Raw genomic sequence first — 22979 nt, 5'->3', positions numbered from 1 at the left:
CAGCAAAGATTGTTCTTGCTCGGACTTCTGGATATTCGGCAGCCACAACGGACCGAATGGCTTCGCTCGCATCTTTCTCCGCCGCCATTACGGAACTACAACTCTAGCACACGGCCTCAACAGCATTGTTCTCAGCCACTCCCTCTGTTCGCTGATTGGACCGCCAAAAATTTGGCTGGAGAAAACCCAAGAATATACAGCAAACCCAGACGTAGTACTGAAGGGAAATGAAAATTGAGCGGAAGTACGTAGGAGGGCGGAGCCAGGCTACCATTCCCCACCTCCACCTCTGAATAAAAGACAAATCTGATTAGAACTGACAGTCCAACCTTGTTTGAGGGGCTCGTTACTGTTTTGAAAAAAAAAAAAATATTAAATTACCTGCAGACACATCACCAAATTTCAAGGATTTGTACCTGATTTGAAATAATTTTTTTCAAAACAATTGTACTTTAAAATGAGAAATACTGTCTTGGTAATGTGAAATAAAATTTAAACAGTTAAGGAGAGCAGCATGTGCCCTCTACAGTACACACTCACAGTGCAATATTTCAGTTACAACTGAGAAGTCGATCAAGTATTGTACTACAACTGCATACTAGCTTTCAGTTCCTCGAGGATGTCAGTGCCACTGCTCCAGGCAACCACTTTAGCTCGGAGAGAAGCGTTATCTTCCCGTTGTTCCAGTCTGGCCAGCAGTTTCTCCAGAGTGTAGCCCTTCCTGGGCATCACAACATCACGTCCTCTCAGACAGGAAGTCGGGCAGAGATCATTCCCACCGTCCCCCGCGTAGAATACCCGCTCGTACTCCACACCGCCGTCCAACTGCTCTGACAGATACACTTCCAGGACTTTCCTCTTACAGAGGTTGACGGGGCATCGGTCGCAGTCGTGAGAGTGGTGGCCCCGCACCTCCATGTGCCCGAGCTCATTGAATCTAGCTGGGTTGGTGAAAACCTGATCCACAGCCACCTTGAACCCAGATGCGTGAAGGATCCAGTCAATGAACATGGTGTTGGAGTCAGAGATGACTATGCAGTCAATGGTGCTTTTATGCTCTGATATGAATGTCAGCAAGTCTGTCATTCCAGCTGTGAAGGGGATGGTCTCCATCACACTGCGGACCCTGTCTGGGCTGATCTGCTGCTCTCCTGGAAGGACACACGGAATCAGTAGGTTGGAAATGTCAGGGTTTCCCCTGCCTTTATAAGGCCTCCTGCACACTGCCTGCGTGGCGTGAGTGTGTCAGCTGCGTTTTTATTTCAGCTCCCATGTTAACAGGTCAGAGCTTGCATGGTAGAAATAGGACCAACGCCTATTTTTCACGCGACACGCAAGCGTGTTAGAAGCGTTTCCAGGCAAAATAGAATACAAAAAGATGTTTATATGTCATTTTGACACAAATACATATTAATAAATGACATTTTGATGTTTGAAAGTCTCTAGGTTTTGACATAAATACAGATATAAATGTAATTAAAAAAAATATTAATAAATAATTATCGATTTTCAAATATTGCACCTGTCAATACAGAACAAAATATTCTGTAGCCTATTTTGCCGTCAATACTTTCCCGTTGTCTTTGCTGTGCAAACAAATGTAAAAACACAAAACTATTGACAAAACAAAGTTGAAGAACACACTATTATTTCATTTTATCAATGGGAAACATCCATGTGTCCAGACAAGGCTAGCAGCAGCAGCGCCGCGTCAGACACGTTTCTGGTGTGCAAAGACATAGAAAACGCCACGCAGCAGCCACGCAACTGACACGCAACAGAAACGCCACGCTCACGCCACGCAGCCAGTGTGCAGGAGCCCTAAGGTTTAGGTGCAGCACACGAGCAGTTTTGGGCACCACCTAAGCCGAATGAATGTAACTAAAAGACTTTCCTCAGATCTAATGATTGTAGTTGGTCTTCTTTAGCTTTAAAGCGTCTTTTTGTGAATGTACCCGAGTCAAACTTTCGTTTAAAAGCATATTTAGGACGGAAGCGCCACTTTTAAGATGTACCGTAGTACCTGGTGATACTTGGAGCAAAGTCTCACGTTGTGTCGAGCCTTCTTAGTGTTTTAAAAATAGCTATTTTGAGGCTAGCATAAAAGTGCCCCTAGCACTCCCATTGAAAAGGCCATTTGACCAAAAAACAAAAATACGGTCAATCTTAAAAGTGGCGCTTCCGTCCTAAATATGCTTTTAAACGAAAGTTTGACATACAACATTTTGTACATTCACAAAAAGACCCTAGGTTGCATTTTGGCGAGAGTTGCGCTTTAAGTAATCGTGATTTCAATATTGACCAAAATAATTGTGATTGTTTGTTCCATAATCGTGCAGCAAAGACATTTGTTAAAATACAGTAGGATCCAAAACAGAAAATAAACAAGCAAAAACAAATACAATACCAATGAAGATTAAGAGTCTAAAAACCCAAAATTACAAACATGAGACAAAAGTGAATCACAAAACCATCACAAAGGGACACAAACTGAGTCCAAATGACCACAGACCCTAAACAACCTCAAAGAAAACAAAAATGACCAAAAACAGACACAATCCCACAAAGAGACACAAAATGTATGGGGAAAAAAAGCTTTTTCTTTTTTTTCTTTTAAAGAAAATGCACATTTTCTTGAGGAAGGACGCCTAAACCCACCGCCATATACGTGCACCTAAGTCTTCCACAAAGCCAAGGAAAACACTGAAATGTTAATGTAGGAAAGAATGAATAAATGGCCCACAACAGGATAAGGAATTCTCACCTATGTAGTTCATCACTCGGCCCATGAACTCAGTCCAGTGGCCTTTCCTGTAGGAATTCTTCACAGAGTCGGGAAGAGTCTGACCTGGAAGGCATCTGGGAAGAGCGAGAGAAAGAAAAAAAACGAAGATCCATAGTGGAAAAAGTAAGGATTTCAGCTGTGGTTCTTTACTGTATAACGTCCTTGTAATAGTACTCTTATATGTATATTTTTATACATTTTTGCCGAAGTAAAAAATATACTAAACTTGTGTTTTGCAATATATATTTTTATAGCAATATTTATTTGATTCATAAATATATATTATTTACCTAATCACCCAAGTGTCACTGTTGTCGTCGATCACAGTGTGGTCAAAATCAAACACCATCAGAGTCTTCATGTTTTCACCTGGAAAAAGAAATAAACATGTAGAGCAGGACTTGAAGTATGGAAGCAATTGTTATTATTTTGGACCGAAAATAAATGAATAAATAAGATAGATAGATAGATCAGCCCAGTCTCATGGCAGTTTGTGAAATGGTGACGTTATTTAATCTATTGATTTGTGCACAGGGACACGTTTTTCTGGTTTTTATCATGTTGGTGAGCACGAATTTTAAACTAATGTATTTGAATGGGAAGCATATTACGTGATAACAGCACGATTATGGTAGCGAGTAGTATTGAAAAGCCAAAAATCCGCGTAGGGAGGTTGGTTGGGGTGGTGGATGGGTCAAACAACACAGGACTGTCACCCAGGAGACCGGGGATCGCGTCCCATGTGTGGTAGTTCCTTTGCGCATTCTTGTTCTCCTAACCACAACCTTTCCCCGTCTTTCTTTTCCTAACCACAACCGACCCGTTGTTGTCGCCGTTGTCACCGTTATTGTCGCGGCCTAGCTGGAGCCCAGTTGCATGGCAGTTTGTGAAAGAGTAACGTTCCAATTTCGTGGTGACCAGCACGAAATAAAGTAGAAAATCGTTTCCCTGTACACGAATCAATAGATCAAAATAACGTGACCATTTCACGAACTGCTGTGAGACCGGGATAGATAGATAGATAGATAGATAGATAGATAGATAGATAGATACTTTATTCATCCCGAGGGAAATTTTAGGCATCCAGTAGCTTAGACAACCATAACACAACAAACACACATACACACATATATCTCACATACATAAAAATCACTCACAGAAATTTAAAGAGTTAACAATTTGTGAAGTGATTACAAAGGTCTGGTATGGACTGAACATGTGATGCAATGACCATGATAAGGTGCTATGGTAGAGTGTGTGCAATGCTGGTAGTGCAAAATTGAACAGTGCAGGGATTGAACAGTGCAATAACTTATTATTAAATATTAACTATGACTATGAAAAGACAAGAATGTAAACGTAACAGAATTGCTTGACAAACAAGAAATAATATACTTTAAGAACAATATATAACAGGGAATAAGTTATAAGATGTAGATGTTATGACCAGAGTCCAGAGTGTGTAGGAGGGCTAATATAGCCTATAAGACAGTCAGGTGTACAGCAGACAGAGTGATATAATGGTAGGGACTGAGAGAGACAGGCTCATGCTGAAAAGTCCATTTCTCCCCTCCCCCTTCGCGTCTTTCTGTCTATTATTATCGTTAGATAAAGTTGTATTACGCATATTTGCTCGGTCATTTTAACCTCTCCGGTTTGGCCGTGACAGGGTTGGGTTAGTAGCTATATAAAACTATCTACTTGTAGCTTTCTGTCCGTAACGCTCGGCCAGCTCATCTGTTATCAGCACAAACCGTGACTGGCCACGATAAACTGCAACGTCAACAACCAACTGTTGTTGTACCTCTATGGTATATACATCGCTTTCCCTTTTACTGCCGAGTGAACTACAAGACCTCAATTAACCCTGAGATATTTACAGACACAATTCTAATAACTATAGAGGTAACGTTTTAACGCACTATGCTTTAAATGACTGATTTGTATAAGAGGTCTGGTGTAACCTCGTCTCCTTACAAGGAAACGACTTAGCAGCCCGGCTAATCTTCTATTAAAGTTCTGCTCGAAACAATTCAGATCAGGCTCAGGGGGAATAACAGGGATAACAGTGATTTCTGTACTAGAATAATACATCAGGTTCAGATACATAACATATAGGATTTAGCAAGCTAGCTAGCTATGTAAAACTGTGACTAACGGCATACTGACCTGTCTGTCTGACATCAGTCCGCCGCTCTGTCTTCCTCCTCGTCTTGTTGTCGTGTTAACTTACAAGATGTCAACATTCTGAGCTCCCTACCGCCACCTGCCGGTGAAGTACAAATGTTTTTGTTTTTTTTGTATGTGGAGTTTTTTTTAATTGAATAATTTCGTAATAAAATTGCTACAACTAACGCACTTGTCGCAATATTTGCGTTAACATTTTCGACCTAAACACCGAGTATGCAGCAAGTCCGTCACATTTATGACAACATTCTACAGTTTACCCATAGACCCAGAGAACACTTGAAGGCATCATTCAACTGTACATTCTGTGGAATGCAACAAAAGAGAAACTCTTGTGCATTTATTTTGGTTATTTCCTCATACTAAATTACTTTGGAGTAAACTGTCTCGATACTTAACTGATCTTATTTACCCTGAATTGTCCTTGTGCTGGGAAAATGTACTTTTTGGTTTCATTAACTTTGACACAAATCTCACCTCTCAATTTTATTTAAACAACCTGATTTTAATTTTGACCAAATTTTACATCCATAAGTCCAAATTCCAAAATAAAACACCTAACTTCATAGAGCTGTCCATTCACATTAAACACTATATATCTACTATATCCTGTTGCAGTAATAAGAAGGCTGTTAGAACACACACACTATTTGTACTTTTCAAATGCTTTATGTAAATTGAGTTGTGTTCTTTCTTTTTATTATTGTTTTATTTGCTGTATCTCCTCTGGCGTGCTTGACCTGTTTGTATTGTATACACTTGTGGCTGTATGCTGTATACCTGTTATGTGCTTATTAATAAAAAACAGACCTGAAGGCATCATTCCACCCCTTTGACCACTCGGTGGCAGTAACACACAACTTGAATGACACAAAGCAAACTGAGAAGAAGAAAACCTGTCGGTTTAGTTCCTGGTTGCATAAAGTCAAGACTCACCCTCTGTTCAGATTGTTGTTTTCTTCATCTGTAGGCTTAAACGGGGATTTTATATCGACCGAAATGTTCAAAAGCTTCGGGACGTGGTTGGGTTTGGAGGACCAGGCGTACACGAAGACGTCGGACGACACGGAAAAGCTGAGTGTGGAGCAGGAAGTAAAGGTGGTGGAAGCACAGAACGAGGTAAACAAACAGCAGCCAGCTGGCCAGGATGGAGAACCAGAGGCCAACCGAGAAGAGAACTCTGAGCTCGGCAAAGGACTCGGGGGTGAGAAAGAACTGTGGCATTGCTGTTTTATTGCTGCGACACAAGTTTGTTTAACGTCAAGCTAGGTCATTAGCTAAATGCTTCTCAGTAGCTCGAGGATTTGACTTACGTGCACTTTAGTGTCACTAATTTTTTTCCAAAAACTGAGTGTCCCAAATGATGAGGGTCTTATTTGAGACAGGTTAGGGTTAAGGGTAGAGTTAGGGTAGCGTTTATCGGTGTTTTTGCCCCCAACGGCTCCTTCCAGGCAGCGCTGCCTGGAAGGCACTAGGATTAGGCTAGGGTTAAGGTTAGGTGCCTTGGAAGGAGCCGTTGGGGGCAAAAAACACCATCGAGCTAGGGTAGCACAGGTGGTTTAGCAGGTTCATAATTAATTAAGGACATTGTATGGGGAATTTGGGACACTAAACTGCAGGTATACCCTATAAGTCTGTCTGTGTTACCTAACCCATTCAACCGGGAAGATTGTAGTTCTGGGTGAACGCTTTCCCCCATCATGTTCTTCATTCTCTTGAAATATATCTACGGTTTCTTCTTCAGCTTAATTGTTTGCTGTCCCTGTGTCAACAAAGAGGCTTATCCGACTGCAGGAGGAGCTGTCTTCAGATAGAGTTCAGGTTACTTTATTGTCCCCCAATGGGGCAGTTTGTTGTGCAGCAGATAGTATAGAACAAATCACACACACACACACACACTCATACACACAATACAGAGATTGCCTACCTTGCAGGCATAGTTAAAAAAGCAGTAAACAATCAATAAATACTAAGTCAATAAGTTATCTATGGTTCTTTATAGAATTAAGAAGTAGAATGGCTGGAGGTACAAAAGAGTGTTTATATCTGTTGGTTCTGAGTTTGGGGAGTTTAAAGCGTGATCCAGATGGCAAGATGTGAAATTCAGCCTGTAAGAGATGAGAACTATCTGACAGGATAGATTCAGCCTGTAAGAGATGAGAACTATCTGACAGGATAGATTCAGCCTGTAAGAGATGAGAACTGACATGATAGACTCAACCCTTCTTAGCATCTACTTCTGGTAAAGTTCCTCCAGGCCTTTCTGCCTAGAACCTGTGCTGCAGCTGCTCCCCTTAATTAACCCGGAAAGACGACGCTGAAGTTGGCATCCGAATCGCAGCTTCCGATTCGGCAGTTAAGGGGAAATCTAAGGGAAACTTAAATCTTCTGATTCACAGCGCGTAGACCACATTAGACCAGGTGCAGATCCAAAACCACTGTACCTAGACTTGTCAAATCTGGACCAAGTTATCCTAGAGTTAAAGATTGTTAAAAATCCAGTTTCAGATTTGTGAGAGTATTTTTGTTTTACAGTAATGGACCCATACCAGCAGATTAAGGAGAAGGTGACAACTAACTCAACAAAGGACCTATAGAAAAGAGTCATCAGGGTCTTGTCCACATTAAACTTGGCCAGCTTCCTAAGGCAATACAGGCGCTGCTGGCCTTTCTTGCAAAGCAAACTAGTATTTGACTCAAAACACAACTTGTCATCAATAATGGATCCTAAATACTTGTACTCTTTAACAACCTTTATTTCCTGACCATTCATACTATATGATAGATCTGTGTTGTGTTGTAGCATTGTTTTTAGCCCCCCAATAGTCCCACAATATGGTTTAGTTTATTAGTTTATAATGTGGTGGACAGCCCCCTTTAATTAACTGTACAGTAAAAGGAGCAACATTAGCCTCTACGTGTAATTTCCAGCTGTCATGCCCGGCCAGTTGTCAATAGGCATCCTAAAATACAACAGTTAAGAGATTAAAATAAAATAAATTATATTGCATTCATAATTACAGCAGGCCTAAGCTAAAGGGAGTAAGACATACAAACATGTGGCACACAGTTGGAGCAAGCACAAACAAGCAAGCACAGATGATGGCAAAGGTATGAAAGCAGTTAATGCAATAAAAACAATGTAAAAGGAGAAAAGGGGACAGCAGCAGTGGCAGCAAAGACTGTCCTGTCCTGTTAGTAGTGTCCTGAGGAGTGTCCCGGGACAGTCAGACACTGTCCTGTGACTCCCATGACTGTCCCGGGACAGTCAGACACTGTCCTGTGACTCCCAGACACTGTCCTGTGACTATCATGGGAGTCACAGGACAGTGTCTGGACACTCCTCAGGACCCTACTAACAGGACAGGACAGTTTTTGCTGCCACTGCTTCTCCAAGGGGAAGGAGAATAGTCACAGAGGCCACATCGAAAGCCCATACAAGACATAACATGGAGGCAGGCAGCAACAATGACTATGTCACATCAAACACACATCACATCTGACAGATTAATGTGTGCTGTAGTTGTCGGACAGCCATGTTTTAAAGGTGTGTTGTAAAGGTGGAACATGTATGTATATCTTTGATAGTGGTGGGAAGTGGACTCCAGTTTTGTATGGCTGTGCCTGTGACAGAAAATGATAATTGACCAACTGTGCTTTTTCCTGAATGGGATTAGAAGGTCACCTCGTCGTAGTAGTAGATAACTTTATTGTCCCCGTGGGGCAGTTGGGTTTGCAGCACTTCATGACAGGACATCAGACATATGATACAAACAAATAGTCCCTACATCAGACACCGACAGACATAACATGAAGAGCATACATCACACTACAATACACTATACACCCTTGGGTATGACCAGGCCAGCTGGACATCTAGCTTATTTTGACTGATTTAAGGCTTTTATGGCTTGTGGTACAAAAGAGAATTTGGATCTGTTCTTGGTCAGAAGGGGTGGGCCAAAACGACGCCTAGATGGCAGCAGTTTAAGATGAGATGCCAGGGGGTGTGTGTAGTTACTTACAATGTTATTGGCCTTTCTCACCAGTCTGTCTTTGTAAATGTGTTCAATGCTCGGTAGTGTTATCCCAAGTAACTTGCTGTCAGTTGTAACTGTTTTTCTGATTGTCTTTTTCTGTGACTCAGTGGCATTTCCGAACCAGCAGATAATACAGCAAGTTAAAACACTTTCAATAAAAGCAGTATGTCGTGTGGTGCTTCTGGTGATCTGACTGCTGTTATTAGATTAGGAACTTTGTAGACCAGACAGATGTTTTTTGTATTTTCCCCGTTCAGTAGTTTGCTGTTACTCAGGATAATGAAGCAGCGATGTGAACTGTTAGGCTTCTCCTCCAAAACTTTGAGGGCTTTCTTGTAAAGAGTTGCTAATGGCTTTAACGATGATGCAGTTGTCAACCTTCTCGTCTTCCTCCTCCATCTGAAGATTACATCTTCAGTTTTGCCACCAGTGCCACCAGGAAGATCTCTGATTCTGTGGTAGAGACAGCGCAGAGCATCAAGAAGACTGTGGAAGAAGGGAAGATCGACGGCATCATAGACAAGGCACGTTGCTTGTTTGGCAGCTTTTAGAAGACAACTCGTGGGTCATGTTATACAAGGTTTTTACTTGTTGTCAAGAGCATCAATTTGCTCAACATGACATAAGATAAGATAGATTTTATTGATCCCACACTAGGGAAATTTCCCATGTTACAGCAGCTCAAATGCAAACAACAGATAGAACAAATCCAGATTAAATACAAGTAGAATAGAAAACAATATAATAATAAATAAAATAATAAGAGTAATAATAGTAAAAATTAGTTTTAAAAAATGTATACCAAATAGACACCTTTTATATACAAATCATGATCAATAATTATAATATCATGAGCTCCATTTAATGTGTGTGTGTGTGTGTGTGTGTGTGTGTGTGTGTGTGTGTGTGTGTGTGTGTGTCTCACTTGTGTATTTGCAGACTTTCCTAGGAGACTTTCAAAAGGAGCAAGAGAAGTTTGTCCAAGAGAAGAAGGCAAAAAAATCAGGTACAGTAAAAAAAAAAAAAAAAAAAAGCAACAATCTTCTTTACAACAAAATAATTAATTACACATCAAATAATCTCTCTCAAATGACTTTTATTCTGGGAAATCCCCCCTTGCTTTACAGGGCAAACTAGCTTCCAAATAAGCCTCTTGGTTTGTTGTGGGGGAATTCTCGGGTCTTGATGAGAAAATGGGGAAACAGTGGATTAGTGTCAGTAATGGTGGTAATGTAGTAACCATGAAACAAAGCAGTGACGTCACTTTTTCTTTTTTAAAGTGCTCATATTATGCTCATTTTCATGTTCTTAATTGTATTTAGAGGGTGTACCAGAATAGGTTTACATGGTTTAATTTTCAAAAAACACCATATTGTTGTTGTACTGCACATTGCTGCAGCTCCTCTTTTCACCCTGTGTGTTGAGCTCTCTGTTTTAGCTACAGAGTGAGGCATCTCACTTCTGTTCCATCTTTGTTGGGAGTCGCACATGCTCAGTAGCTAGGTAAGGACTACTAGCCAGTCAGGAGCAGAGTATGAGGGCGTGCCACGCTAGCAGCTAGGTGAGCATTATAACGTGTGTTCCAAAGTGACCACGTTTGTCTCTGAAGTAAAGGCTGGACTACAATAGAGCTGTTTGGAGCAGTTTGTGAACAGTGTTTTCTGTTGGAGATGGGGTGGACTTTGGGCTTTTGATAGTATTGATAGAAATTGTATTAATTTTAATGTCTACATTGAAGGTGATGCCTTACTTTTAATAAGCTGGTCTTTTAGAATCATGTTTTGTACTGTGGTGTCTATCTATTTATTTATTGTATTGTCTGTGAGTATGGTGCTGACCAGGGCTTAATGACTTTTTATCTATCGATCTATCTGTCTAGCTTGACTATGTTGACTATCTATCTATCTGTCTATCTGTCTAGCTTGACTATGTTGACTATCTATCTGTCTATCTATCTATCTTTCTAGCTTGACTATGTTGACTATCTATCTATCTATCTGTCTAGCTTGACTATGTTGACTATCTGTCTATCTGTCTAGCTTGACTATCTTGACTATCTATCTGTCTATCTATCTATCTTTCTAGCTTGACTATGTTGACTATCTATCTATCTGTCTAGCTTGACTATGTTGACTATCTATCTATTTACCTAGGACACAGTCACATTATCAGCTTCTAAAACTTACCGATCAAGCAGCTTCTACTACCCCAACTTCCCGGTGTGTGCATGGCTGTATCTGAGAGTTAAGACTAGTGTGTGCTGATGTTTGTGTCTAGAAGCGGCGGTGCCTCCCTGGGTCGGCTACAACGAGGAGGAGACGATCCAGCAACAGATCCTTGCTCTGTCAGCCGTAAGCAAATCATACACTACAGTATATGAATGTGTCAACATGTCTGGGACATAGACCTTTTTCACGGCAGACATGTTGACATGTCATAATAGGAAAAGCACAGGTGTATTCAAAACCATTAATGATGGCTGCATTCCACTTAGGAGAGGCCCTGGTATTGTGCATGCTGACTCACTGAAATATAGGGGTGCACAATATATCGACTCAATATCGTTATCGCGATATCACGTTGCGCGATATTATACCGAAAGTCTCGCGATAATTACGCGATATTTTGTTTGCGTTGCATCCCGCCCGACATGTACCCAAAGAGTATAGAAGCAACAAGAGGCGAAACTCAATAGAACGTTGTGTTACATTCAGTCCAAGATGGCGGAGCTGCAGTTCCATTGAGTTTCTCCTCTTGTTACGTCTATACTCTTTGATGCACCTCTCGAAAAATACACATCACTTGGTAGCGTTGTATTTCCCCTGACTCATTTCCTGGTTCTCCTAAACAACATGAAATCAAGGAGAGGGTTAACTTCTCCTGCTCCAGATTTCCCACCGTGGTCAGAAAGAACAGGGGAGACACTTTGTTTCTCTCACTAAGACTCTAGAGTCACTACTCGCCCCAAAGAAAATCGCCGTCATTCTCTCACTTCTCCTTCGCTCTACCACACACCAGAGCACGTATAAACATCAGCTGCGTGGAGCCTCCGCAGAACCATAAAACGAAGCGAAAGAAAAGAAAGGACCTAAAGAGAGAGCGAAGAGTGGAGCAAAAAGAACACAAAAGTAAGAAAATGAGTGTTGCTCTGGGAGACGACGAAATAACATTGACGAAACCTGCCTAGCCTACCCCCAGTTGCTTGGCAACAGTAAACAGAAATTCTCCGGTGCTACCTTAAACCACGCCTTAAAAGTTACTTCAGAGGTATTGTTAAGTCACAAGAACGATGTTTTTGGATTTAAAAGTATTTATTTCTCGATAAAAGTAACACAATATATGAGATTAAATGCCAAACATATCAGATATATACATAAATACGATGTCCTGAAGCGTTTTCCGCCATCTTGAATTATTTTCTTCGACTTGAGCCACTGACATACGTCACGCTGCCCTCACGCTGCCTTCACTCTGATTGGCAGTCGCTCGTGGCCAAACGGCCACTCCCATTGAAAATGAATGATAGCTGTCTCTTGTAGCTAATGTGACTGTAGGGTAATGCCTCCTCCTCGGTAGCTTGGAAATACTTTGGCTTTAAGCCAACAGATGTGCATTGCATTGTTTTTTATACTGTAGTGTATATACAACCAGTACAACATGTCCTGTTCTATAGACATGCTCTTTATTTATTTATTTTATACTGTCCAAGCAGTAGAACATGTCCTGTTCTGTAGACACATGTTGGACCAGTCCAATATGACTGTCAGTTGAAATAAACCTTGTGTTGTAAGAAAACTTGTTTTATTTGTTATAAATCTATTTTGATGTGTTTTCCCATAACTTTGGTAATTTTACATATGTTTAAAAATATCGAAATTAATATCGATATCGCAATATTCATTATCGATATCGCAATATCACATTTTTTTCAATATCGTGCACCCCTACTGAAATATCTTACTGGGATACTTGATGGAATTGAGCCATCGTTAAGGTTATCAATTTCAGCTGTGCTTTTCCTACTACGACAAGGCAAAATGTCTGCTGTTAAAAAGGTCCATTATCGCTCTCTATCTCTGGAGGATAATTAGCCCCTTTTTTTTGGTACAAACTGAGCTCTCTGACTGCTGATTCTAGGACAAGAGAAACTTCTTGCGAGACCCCCCCGCTGGTGTTCAGTTCCACTTCGACATGGAGCAGATGTATCCTCTGGCTGCAGTGATGCTGGAGGAAGACCAGCTCCTCAACTGCATGCGCTTTGACCTGGTCCCAAAACAGTCAGTAGTTGTGTGTGTGTGTGTGTGTGTGTGTGTGTGTGTGTGTGTGTGTGTGTCTTCCAGCATTGTGTGTGCGTGTACAGTGAAGAAGAAGTAGATATACTTTATTAATCCTGCAAGGGGGAAATTCAATTTGTTCACTCTGTTGTTAGTTAAACACTCTACACACAGTCCCGAATACCATTTTTTGTGCTCCAAAGCTTTGGTACTAATCAATAGCGAATATTCGAAGCTTCTGATCAGGACTCAGCCAGCCAGCGCCACACCTCCCCCGAGCGCAGTGACATTACGCGCGGCCGCACTGTTTCTACAGTCATTAAATTGCCTGAAAACGACACGAGGCTGCTGCATTATAACCACACAGATCTCTGCACCTCAGACTGCTCGTTTTTATAACTCGACATTTTTCCGTTTTCGGCTGAGATGGACGGAATAGGACGCTGCATGAATTAGCCAGCAGCTATCGGACATTTAGCTGCTTCATCCGGACAAAACATCATGGTGAATTTCAGCCTGCATGCACATTTTTACAGGGTTAATTTTATTTAAAGTGCTCATATTATGCTCATTTTCAGGTTCATAATTGTGTTTAGAGGTTATATCAGAGTAGGTTTACATGGTTTAATTTTCATAAAAACACCATCTTTTTGTTTTACTGCACATTGCCGAGGCTCCTCTTTTCACCCTGTGTGTTGAGCTCTCTGTTTTAGCTACAGAGTGAGACATTTCACTTCTGTTCCATCTTTGTTGGGAGTCGCACATGCTCAGTAGCTAGGTAAGGACTATTAGCCAGTCAGAAGCAGAGTATGAGGGCGTGCCACGCTAGCAGCTAGGCGAGCATTATAACGTGTGTTACAAATTGATGCATGTTCGTCACGGAAGTAAAGGCTGGACTACAATAGAGCTGTTTGGATCAGTTTGTGAACAGTGTTTTCTGTTGGAGATGGTAAGTCCCTTTGGGGTGGACTTTGGGCTTTTTACCTTTGTCAACCTATAACGTGCACAAAAAAGATATATAACACAATAAAGGAAAGGGAAAAAGCCAAAAAGCATAATATGAGCACTTTAATTCATTTCATTTTCGGATATTACAGTATTGAAGAAAAAAGGAAACAACAACATAAACGAATATTTAAATTCCAGAATTGAAAATGGAATACCTACCCAATGAATGAATATGCGAATAGTGGAATATTGGGGTCCAGCCCTAGTGTACAGTATGTATTTTACACTATGCACCTGTTTCTGCAAGCGTGTCCACCTGTGGTATCAACTTTGACATGCGTTTGTGTTTGACAGTGTAAAGGAGGAGGTGTTCTGGAGGAATTATTTCTACCGGGTGTCTCTGGTCAAGCAGTCGGCCCAGCTGACAGCGCTGGCAGCCCAGCAGCAGCAGAAGGACGGCGAGGACAGAGCGGCCAGTGTTTCCCCTGAGGACGTCGTTCTAACAGGTCCGACTTTCATCCACGCAGTCATTTCACCTGTTCGTACACATCAACAGGGGGCCAATGCCAGAGCTGAATCTGCTTTTTATAACTACTGTAGTGGGAATTTGTCCTAAATAGTGCTGTCAGTTAAACGCGTTATTAACGGCGTTAACGCAAACCCATTTTAATGGTGTTAATTTTTTTATCGCAAGATTAACGTTCTTTTTGGCATAGCAAACTTTGTAGTTTTTTTCACATGCTGTTGCAACAACTAGTAACGTTAGAAAAACTACAACACCACACCGGATCTAGCTAGACCAGAAACACAACAACAGGCACGCCGCGCACACTTGTTTGGGCTTGCGAGCCGGCCAAAGAGTAGTAGGCTAACGTTACGTTTTGAGTGGATTTTGAGTCGAGCTCGAGATGCCGAAATGGATGCCAATAAGATTCTAAATGGAAAGTTTACTTTTAAAAAGTTGCCAAATGGTTCCTTTGACAAGACCAAAGTGATCTGTGTGTTTTGTCGTTGTGAACTGAGCTATCATCGCAGCACGTCCAGTCTGAAATACCACTTGATGGCCAAGCCCACAGCTGATGGCCAAGCCCACAGCTGATGGCCAAGCCCACAGCTGATGGCCAAGCCCACAGCTGATGGCCAAGCACACAGCTGATGGCTAAGCCCACAGCTGATGGCCAAGCACACAGCTGATGGCCAAGCACACAGCTGATGCCAATTCTCCGACCCCTCGTCAAAGCCAGGGGACAAAAGCACAAAGCAAGCCGATCAACTTTTCCAAGTTGATAAGAGCATTAAAATGAGAAAAAAATAATTGGATAAAAAGAAATCTAGGGACATTTAGAATAGATAAAAAAATTGCGATTAATTACAAGGTAACTATGACATTAATGCGATTAATCGCGATTAAATATTTTAATCGTTTGACAGCACTAGTCCTAAATAAGGCCCTAAGGCCTATCAAATCTGACTCCAATTTATTAATTCCCGCGCCTTCTTTCATCGGACTTAAGTTTACAAGAACAAAAGGATCAATCTGTGACGTAGAGTTCAGTTAAGCAAAGTTTACTGAGTCCAGCATAAAAGTTACAACGCAATTGTGGGTTCACAAACAGAGTTTAAGTTTCCCAAGCAGGGTTTCCCGCAGCACTTTGCAGTTAATGCGGCCGCCTTAACAACACGCGCCTGCCACCTTAACTAAGTCGTCAAAAAAATAAGAAATATCTGCCGTGTTACTCTGTCCTGTTTGAGTGGCTGTAATGTTTAAGTCCCATCAACACAGTCTCTAGGAAACAAGGTAACGGCGAGTTGTCAAGATACCACCAATCACAACGGAAAGAGCATTAGCTGGCGGTGAGTGTAACTGTCGTTTATTCACATTTAAAGGGATAAATCGCCATTTCACCATCACGTGCGCGTTAGTTTGTCAACAAATGTGTGGGCAGCTGGGGCATGCCCGGGCAGAGACGGGGTGAGTGGACTTACTGGAGCGTTGGCATATGGCAGGCAGAGAGCATTTATATATGTATCTCTGTCCTGTTCTTCACATCAGTGAGGCTTTCTTCTCTTGTTTCAACGAAGTGAATACATGACGAAGTGACTGGAACTATCATCACCTCTCGCGCGTGGATTCTTAACGTCCCGGCTGTTGCCCGGTCTTTAATCACTGCACGCAGTTCACAGCACACGGTTAGTTAGCATAGTTAAACACTACACACAGTGAAATTACGTGTCCTGTTTTTATTTCACGCATACTGTCTGCTTTGAGTGAGTGAAACTATGGGCTGAGCTCTGTTATCTCAGAGCTGTTTGTTTTGGAGAAGAGTTGTCAGGTGAAGTGTAAGAGAGCATGTCACGGAGGATAATGGGAGCAATGCCAGTAACACTGTTATAGCACGTTTTTGAAATAATAAAATAATTAATATTTAGTGTTTAAGAAGTAGGCTAATTGTTAAATGTAGTACAGAGTCTGTAGTCTATCTAGGACCCCCCCCCCCCCCTCCGGTCAGATGGCAACCCCAACCCTGCCACCTTAACTAACAAATTCTCTGCAGGAAACCCTGCCTAGCAACAGACATGAAGTCAGAGCCCAGTCCACTAGCATCTCGGTTCGAATGAACTCCAATCTAAACTGTCCCTGTGTTTTTATTCTCTCCTCACAGGGGGGTGTCTCCTATTTTCTAAACAGAAACTGTTATCTTTCACAAACCTATACACCAAGGTTGGGGTCTCTGTGTAGTGCAACTACCTCTCCCAGTCCCTTAACTTTAACTGTCTTTTCCTGATCTTCTGCTTATCTGTCTGGTACACAATGCATTCTTATGCCATAAAAAGGCTTAACCTATAGTTAAAGGCTTAGGCTTAACCTTCTATGTGTCAGAGACTTTTCCTTGAACCAGTTCCTCAATGACTGCACACAGCTAATTTTCTACACTACACATGTACCTCATGAGCCTCTCCCCACTCACTGTATGCTTGGAGGGTCTGCTAATACATTGAGATGCATCACACTGAGTGTAGATTCAAACTCCAGAAATGTGTGTATGTGTTGTGTTTTGGACAGAGATATTAAGCCGCATGCGGTTGAATTTTTTTTTATAACTCACCCATTTAAATTGTATCAGGGCTAGTCTCGCATTGCCAGACCTTCCTCCACAGCGCTGCAGAGGAAGGTCTGGCTAGTCCACACAGCGTTCCGTGATGGGAGAAAAGCGTGCTCTCTGTCCGCTGCAAAATAGTCTCAGGAAGGAACTTGTTTTGGTGGAACGTGTACGTTCAAAAGTAGTTTTAGTCGTGCAACAGAAAACTCAGATTGGACAGATAGTCTAGCTAGCTGTCTGGATTTACCCTGCAGAGATCTGAGGAGCAGTTAACCATAGTCCTCACAAATCCACCAGAGTTTAGAACGCCAACACACAGGAAGCGGAAGGTGACGGACACCCGGCCGAAATGAGGGACATCTGGCGGGCAGAACTTCCAGCGCCACCTGAACAATCCCGTAAATGAATCGTCGTCGATATAAACTAATATTAAGGCTTAAAGTCGCAAACTGTTACTATCTACACAAGATAAGGTATTTTGATTAAAACTTTAAAAAAAAAAATCATTTAACCAATTATCCTGCATCATAAATACATTTCTGGCATTTGTAACAAAGCAAACCGCTTGAGAATCGGTTGAAAATTCAGCGAGACTTGATTTTAATTGTGGAGGGACCTCCTCTCTCTCTCTCTCTCTCTCTCTCTCTCTCTATATATATATATATATAGCATATATGCATAGTATCCTGGATCCATGAAATAACTGGCCTTTAAAAATAAAAATCTGCCTTCCTCTATGGAAATTTAACATAGGGGTATGTATAATTATGGCCCCTGTATTTTAAGGAAGAACATTTATTTATTTACAATACATTATTCATTCACAAAAAAATTGGTGTCCTTAAAATGTCAGATTTTTCCTCATTTTTTTAATTAAGGCATTAAGATCAATTTCCAAAAGATTATTTTTTTGTATATGTGCTGTATTGTCTTTGTGTTACGAGATGCTTCATCTCAAGGGGTCATCCTCCTAACAATACATTTCAAATATATATATCTATGGTCTTTGCTGTCAATGACACTCCTACTACACATAACAGGGCTGTGGTTTTCAAAGAAATCCACAGGTCATTAAATGAAGCAAACACCACATTGTGACTTGCATATGGACATCTAATGGCACTGTATTCTTTTATTTTTAGACAACGTCAGACCAAAAACACCACCAGTTTCCATCAGCGACATACAGAAGGTAAGAGTACTAAAATGAAGACGTGTGTGGGTGTGTATGCATATCTTGATACTTTCCAACAACCATTCTAAAACTTAACAAAGTGCTACAGTCAGTTGCCTTTTCTGTTCCGTCCGTGCGACTCTCAGCCACCTCAGGAGGATGAGGAGGAGATGTCGACCAGCCCCGGAGTGTCGGAGTTTGTGAGCGATGCGTTCGACTCGACAGGCATTGACCAGGAGGACCTGAGGAAAGAGATGGAGCAGCTGGTGCTGGATAAGAAGGAGAGCGTCCCTTCTCCTGATGGTTAGACTTTCTTCTGATCCTTCAGCTAAATGTTGTCTCCTAGGTCAGTGGTCATTGCCAGAACTTCCTCCACAGCGCTGCAGAGGAAGGTCTGGCTAGTCCACACAGCATTCCGGGATGGGAGAAAAACCTGCTCTGGTTTATTGGCATTTCTTCAAACCAATTAGAATCCTCTTGGGCGGCGCTCAGCTCCGGACGCAGCAACGGTGCCGCTGCAAAATAGCCTCGGGAAGGAACCTGTTTTGGTGGAACATGTGGACGTAGGGAGACGAGCTCTGGAATGAAATGAAATGGCTGTTGAGGGTGTGATGAGAATTTTACTCAAAACATAATTTGATTGTCGGTTCTAGCTCGGTGGATGTTTTCCGAATTGACCGGAGTTTAAAATGCCAACACAAACCAATTGGTTAAGTAGATTTGAGGCAGTGTCGCTAAAAAACGGTCGGTAGTCCGACAACACAGAAAAAACACCCAATTTAAATAATGTTTGAATTTACATATGAGTTCATTTCATATTGAAATCAACACATCTATGCACCTCACTGTTAGGCTTTGGGGTTGCTGGCAGACAGTTTGAGAAACACTGTTTTGAATTTTAAATTATGAACTGAATTTTTTACCAAATCTACTCGCAGACCACCAGGGGTTTCTGGCGGACCACGAGTGGTCCGCGTACCACACCTTTGAGAAATACTGTAGGTAGTCGCATCACACAGCTGCAAGTATTTACTCTACTTACGCTGCGTTCTATTATTCTCAACGAACCGACTCGGCCCGCGGATATGATGTCACTTCCACGCTTCAAGTGTTCTGGTATGTTTTGAGTTGGAGAAAAACATGGACGCCACCCATGGAAAGCTGTTGTTGCGGTAGTATATCTTCTGTTAACAACGCTAGCCACGTTTAGCAACACCCGTTTGAAACAAGTCTTCATTCAATATTGCACTCACAACAAGACGGATTCCCACACCCACAGGCAGTGATCTGGACGCAGTAAGGTATTACAGTAATACGAGTGATTGAAATCGTCATTTAAACAGCCAAAGCGGTCCAAAAACAATGAAAACAATTCATACTTACAAGTCACACAGGGCGCAGCCATCTTGGATTCCGTATCGGAATTCTTGCTCGGTGTCCTCTGAGTTCGACCGAACGGGAAAGTTCGCCATCCGAGTAAAGGGGGCCCGTTGGCGCCTGTCGCTAGTAGGATTGGGCATCGAGAACCGATTCCTACTTGGAATCGTTTCAAAAATTACGATTCCAGTGGAATAGTTTCTTTGTTGGAATCGTTTGGAGGACTTGGTTTCAAATCTGATCACGGGTTCCAAATTTAACATGCGCAAGTTTTGGTTTCCGTAGCAGCCAGGCGCTTGTTGTGTTGTAGCCATGGAGCACAGTAAGCGGCGCTCTAGTCTGGCTTTGTTTTACGCCCAGTAAAACTGCAACCTACCATTGAATCAAATCAAACTTTCCTGTTATTTGTGAAAATAGGCATGTGACCCGTTTCAACTCCACCCCTCAAAGAAACGGAATCAAGAATCCATAAGAACCGGAATCGAAAGGAAGAATCGCAGTTGGAATCAGAATTGTTAAAATCTAAACGATACCCAAACCTAGTCGCTAGGCAACGTCCTGTCTTTCTCGTCAGAACTCCGACACAGATAGATAATAGAACGCAGCATTATTAGGGCCCTGTCGGTACACGATCCGTTCTGCCTGCACGATCCGTTCTGCGCATGCGCAAGATAATACTGTTTTACCGAGGATACGACCTGCACGATCTGTTCCACGCTAGCCTATGGCTAGCCTCCACCGGGAAGCTAACGTTAGTTTAGCTAACAGCTAATTCGGCTAACTGCTAGCTGACAGCTAGATTCAGTCTAAAATAACGTTAACTCAAACGTAATGGGAAAAGCAGGCTACAGCTAAATTAAGACTTCACACTAATAACAATAAAGACAAGTATTGAGTGATTGTATTTTAAATGAGCACAAGTAAAGTAGAACTGACGTAACAGCTGTTATATATGTTAGGTGTTTGTTATATATGTCAACGTTTATTTTCAAGTTTTATTTTGAGGGTCTTTTAAAGTTATTACATGCTGTCTCAGCTAGCAGTTAGCCGAATTAGCTGTTAGCTAAACTAACGTTAGCTTGCCTGTGGAGGCTAACGGCAGACCGCTACAATCAGCTAGCGGTTAGCCGAATTAGCTGTTAGCTAAACTAACGTTAGCTTGACTGTCGACCGGAAGCGTGGAACAGATCGTGCAGTGTCGTAAATCCTCGTACAACCGCGCATGCGCGAACATTTTGCGCATGTGCAGAACGGATCGTGCAGGCAGAACGGATCGTGTACCGACAGGCCCTATGAAATCCGTTTTATTTATTTTTTCAAATTCCGTGTTTTCGGATTTATTTTTAGCCCTTTTGGATTTTTCAGATTTGCTTGTTTTCTTTTCACTTCTAAGCAGTATTGACCTTTAAAAACTCAAGTGACACAAACTCACAATCCAGCTTTTTTATTTAAACTGTTAATATATTCAGCAGAGCACATTCAAAATGACCTAAATAAAAGCTGATTGGATGCTCACCTATAACAACGTTCGATTGTCGTGCGATCTCAGTCATCAGAGGTTTCGTCGACAACAATGAAGATTTTCTTTCCACGGATCTCTCGCAGCACTTTTTGCGTGTGCTGGTCAAAGACCGGCGGCAGGTGGGTCTGCCTGAGGCTGCTGGCGTTTTCTGGGAGCGCGCCTCTCTGCTTGCAACGTTTAACAAGAAACAGACGTATCCTCTTCATTTCCTCTAGCGGTATGTCAGCTTCAGCACATATTGCAACAAAATCTTCCACAAACTCTCGCCTTGCATCTGTTGACTTTCTCGTTGCCTCCATGGTAACCTGGAGGGATTTTCCAGCTGTAGATTTAGCTTTGTTCTTGAGATGAGCTTGTGATTTCAAATGGTCGTTACGTGTGTCTTTGCGGGTCCAGTCAACAGTATGTTGACAAAACTTACATCGTTGTCCAGACTCATAGTAGTCGTTGGGGGATTGTTCAGCCCAGTATTTAGCAGTTCATTCAGAGTTTCTTAATTTTTTTGCCACCGTTGTCTTATCGGGAGGCGCCACTCACTTCGACATTTTTTCCCTCGAAACAAACTCAACGTGAACGCGATGACGTATGGTTACTAGGCAACAGGCTGTGCCATTTGGCCACGGTTTAGGTAGAGACCTGTCTCTGCTTGTTGTTTTAAACTGAAAAATGAGAAGGAAGTAAAAAAAAATCGTTTGTTTAATATGTCAACAAAATATATGCAAATTCCGTGTGATTCCGCATGTATAACAGAATTCCATTTTTATGTGTAGATTACGCGATTCCGTCCGTGTTTTCCGCATCGCGGAAATCATAGGGCCCTACATTATTCAGCCAATTTGGATGTTGGAGAACAACGTTGTGTGATTGCATTTGATTGAGTGTTTTTAAATTAGCAGAGTAAATGATCGGCTTGCCTTTCCATCCAGACGAGTGCGCCGACTGGGAGAAGGAGCTGCAGCAGGAGCTCCAGGAGTACGAGGTGGTGAGCGGCTCAGACAACAAAGACGACCAATGGGATCAAGAGATCGAGAAGATGCTCCAGGCCGACGACAGCTAGACAAACACTGTGTGTCCGTGTCCTGTTCAGCTGTCAGCCCCCCCCGCCCCCCCCCCCCCCCCCCCTTCACACAACTGTGATTACTATCTTGTAAACATTCTCCTGTACCGGATGAAGGTGTAGATCCAATAATAGCAAGAGAGCGTCGCCTCTGCTGGAAATAAAGGGTATGTTCAGTAGGACCGCACGATATGAGGGAAAAATGCAATAACGTTGTTGAATATTTTTCGATAAACAGATATTAAAGTGGACTCAGTTCAGAATTTCTGCTGCGTTCAGTATTCTGCTAAAAAAAAAAAAAAATTCCATCTAACAAATTGAATTGAATATAAAAGGCACCACGTCTTTCACGATATGTCGCAGCCTTTCCCGATGTGTTTATTGCGCCAGGTGACATCGCGATAAAAAAGTGATATATTGTGCGGCTCTAATGTTCCGGCGTATTTATAAAGCGCTACTTTATTGCTCCTTTCTTAATTAGTTTCCTCTACTTGCTTTCCCAAACCCCCCCCAT

The 22979-nt window shown here is 42.0% G+C and overlaps 2 protein-coding genes across 3 annotated transcripts; one reads left to right on the top strand and one right to left on the bottom strand.

The window, feature by feature from the left end:
* Positions 1 to 476: 476 nt before the first annotated feature.
* On the bottom strand, positions 477 to 5189 carry phospho2 (phosphatase, orphan 2). The gene is made up of 4 exons (XM_031290707.2): positions 4955 to 5189; positions 3076 to 3154; positions 2765 to 2859; positions 477 to 1151 (listed from the first exon to the last, which is right to left on the bottom strand). The coding sequence occupies exons 2-4, from the start codon at positions 3144 to 3146 to the stop codon at positions 586 to 588; spliced, it is 732 nt and encodes a 243-aa protein (XP_031146567.1). The 5' UTR covers positions 3147 to 3154; positions 4955 to 5189; the 3' UTR covers positions 477 to 585.
* A 633-nt stretch (positions 5190 to 5822) lies between these two features.
* LOC116043777 (synapse-associated protein 1-like) lies at positions 5823 to 22594 on the top strand. Of its 2 annotated transcripts, none has more exons than XM_031290695.2 (9): positions 5823 to 6176; positions 9418 to 9536; positions 9952 to 10018; positions 11290 to 11363; positions 13150 to 13289; positions 14589 to 14740; positions 18481 to 18527; positions 18656 to 18812; positions 22335 to 22594. In XM_031290695.2, exons 1-9 carry the CDS (start codon positions 5972 to 5974, stop codon positions 22463 to 22465), a joined length of 1092 nt encoding a protein of 363 aa, XP_031146555.1. In that variant the 5' UTR covers positions 5823 to 5971; the 3' UTR covers positions 22466 to 22594. The 2 variants fall into 2 exon arrangements, with proteins under 2 accessions (XP_031146555.1, XP_031146554.1); XM_031290694.2 differs by having other exon boundaries at positions 5825 to 6176; positions 18478 to 18527.
* Positions 22595 to 22979: the final 385 nt, after the last annotated feature.

The sequence above is a fragment of the Sander lucioperca genome, chromosome 3 (genome assembly GCF_008315115.2).
Source record: "Sander lucioperca isolate FBNREF2018 chromosome 3, SLUC_FBN_1.2, whole genome shotgun sequence".
Lineage (NCBI taxonomy): Eukaryota > Metazoa > Chordata > Actinopteri > Perciformes > Percidae > Sander > Sander lucioperca.
This window is presented reverse-complemented; position numbering and strand designations above follow the sequence as displayed.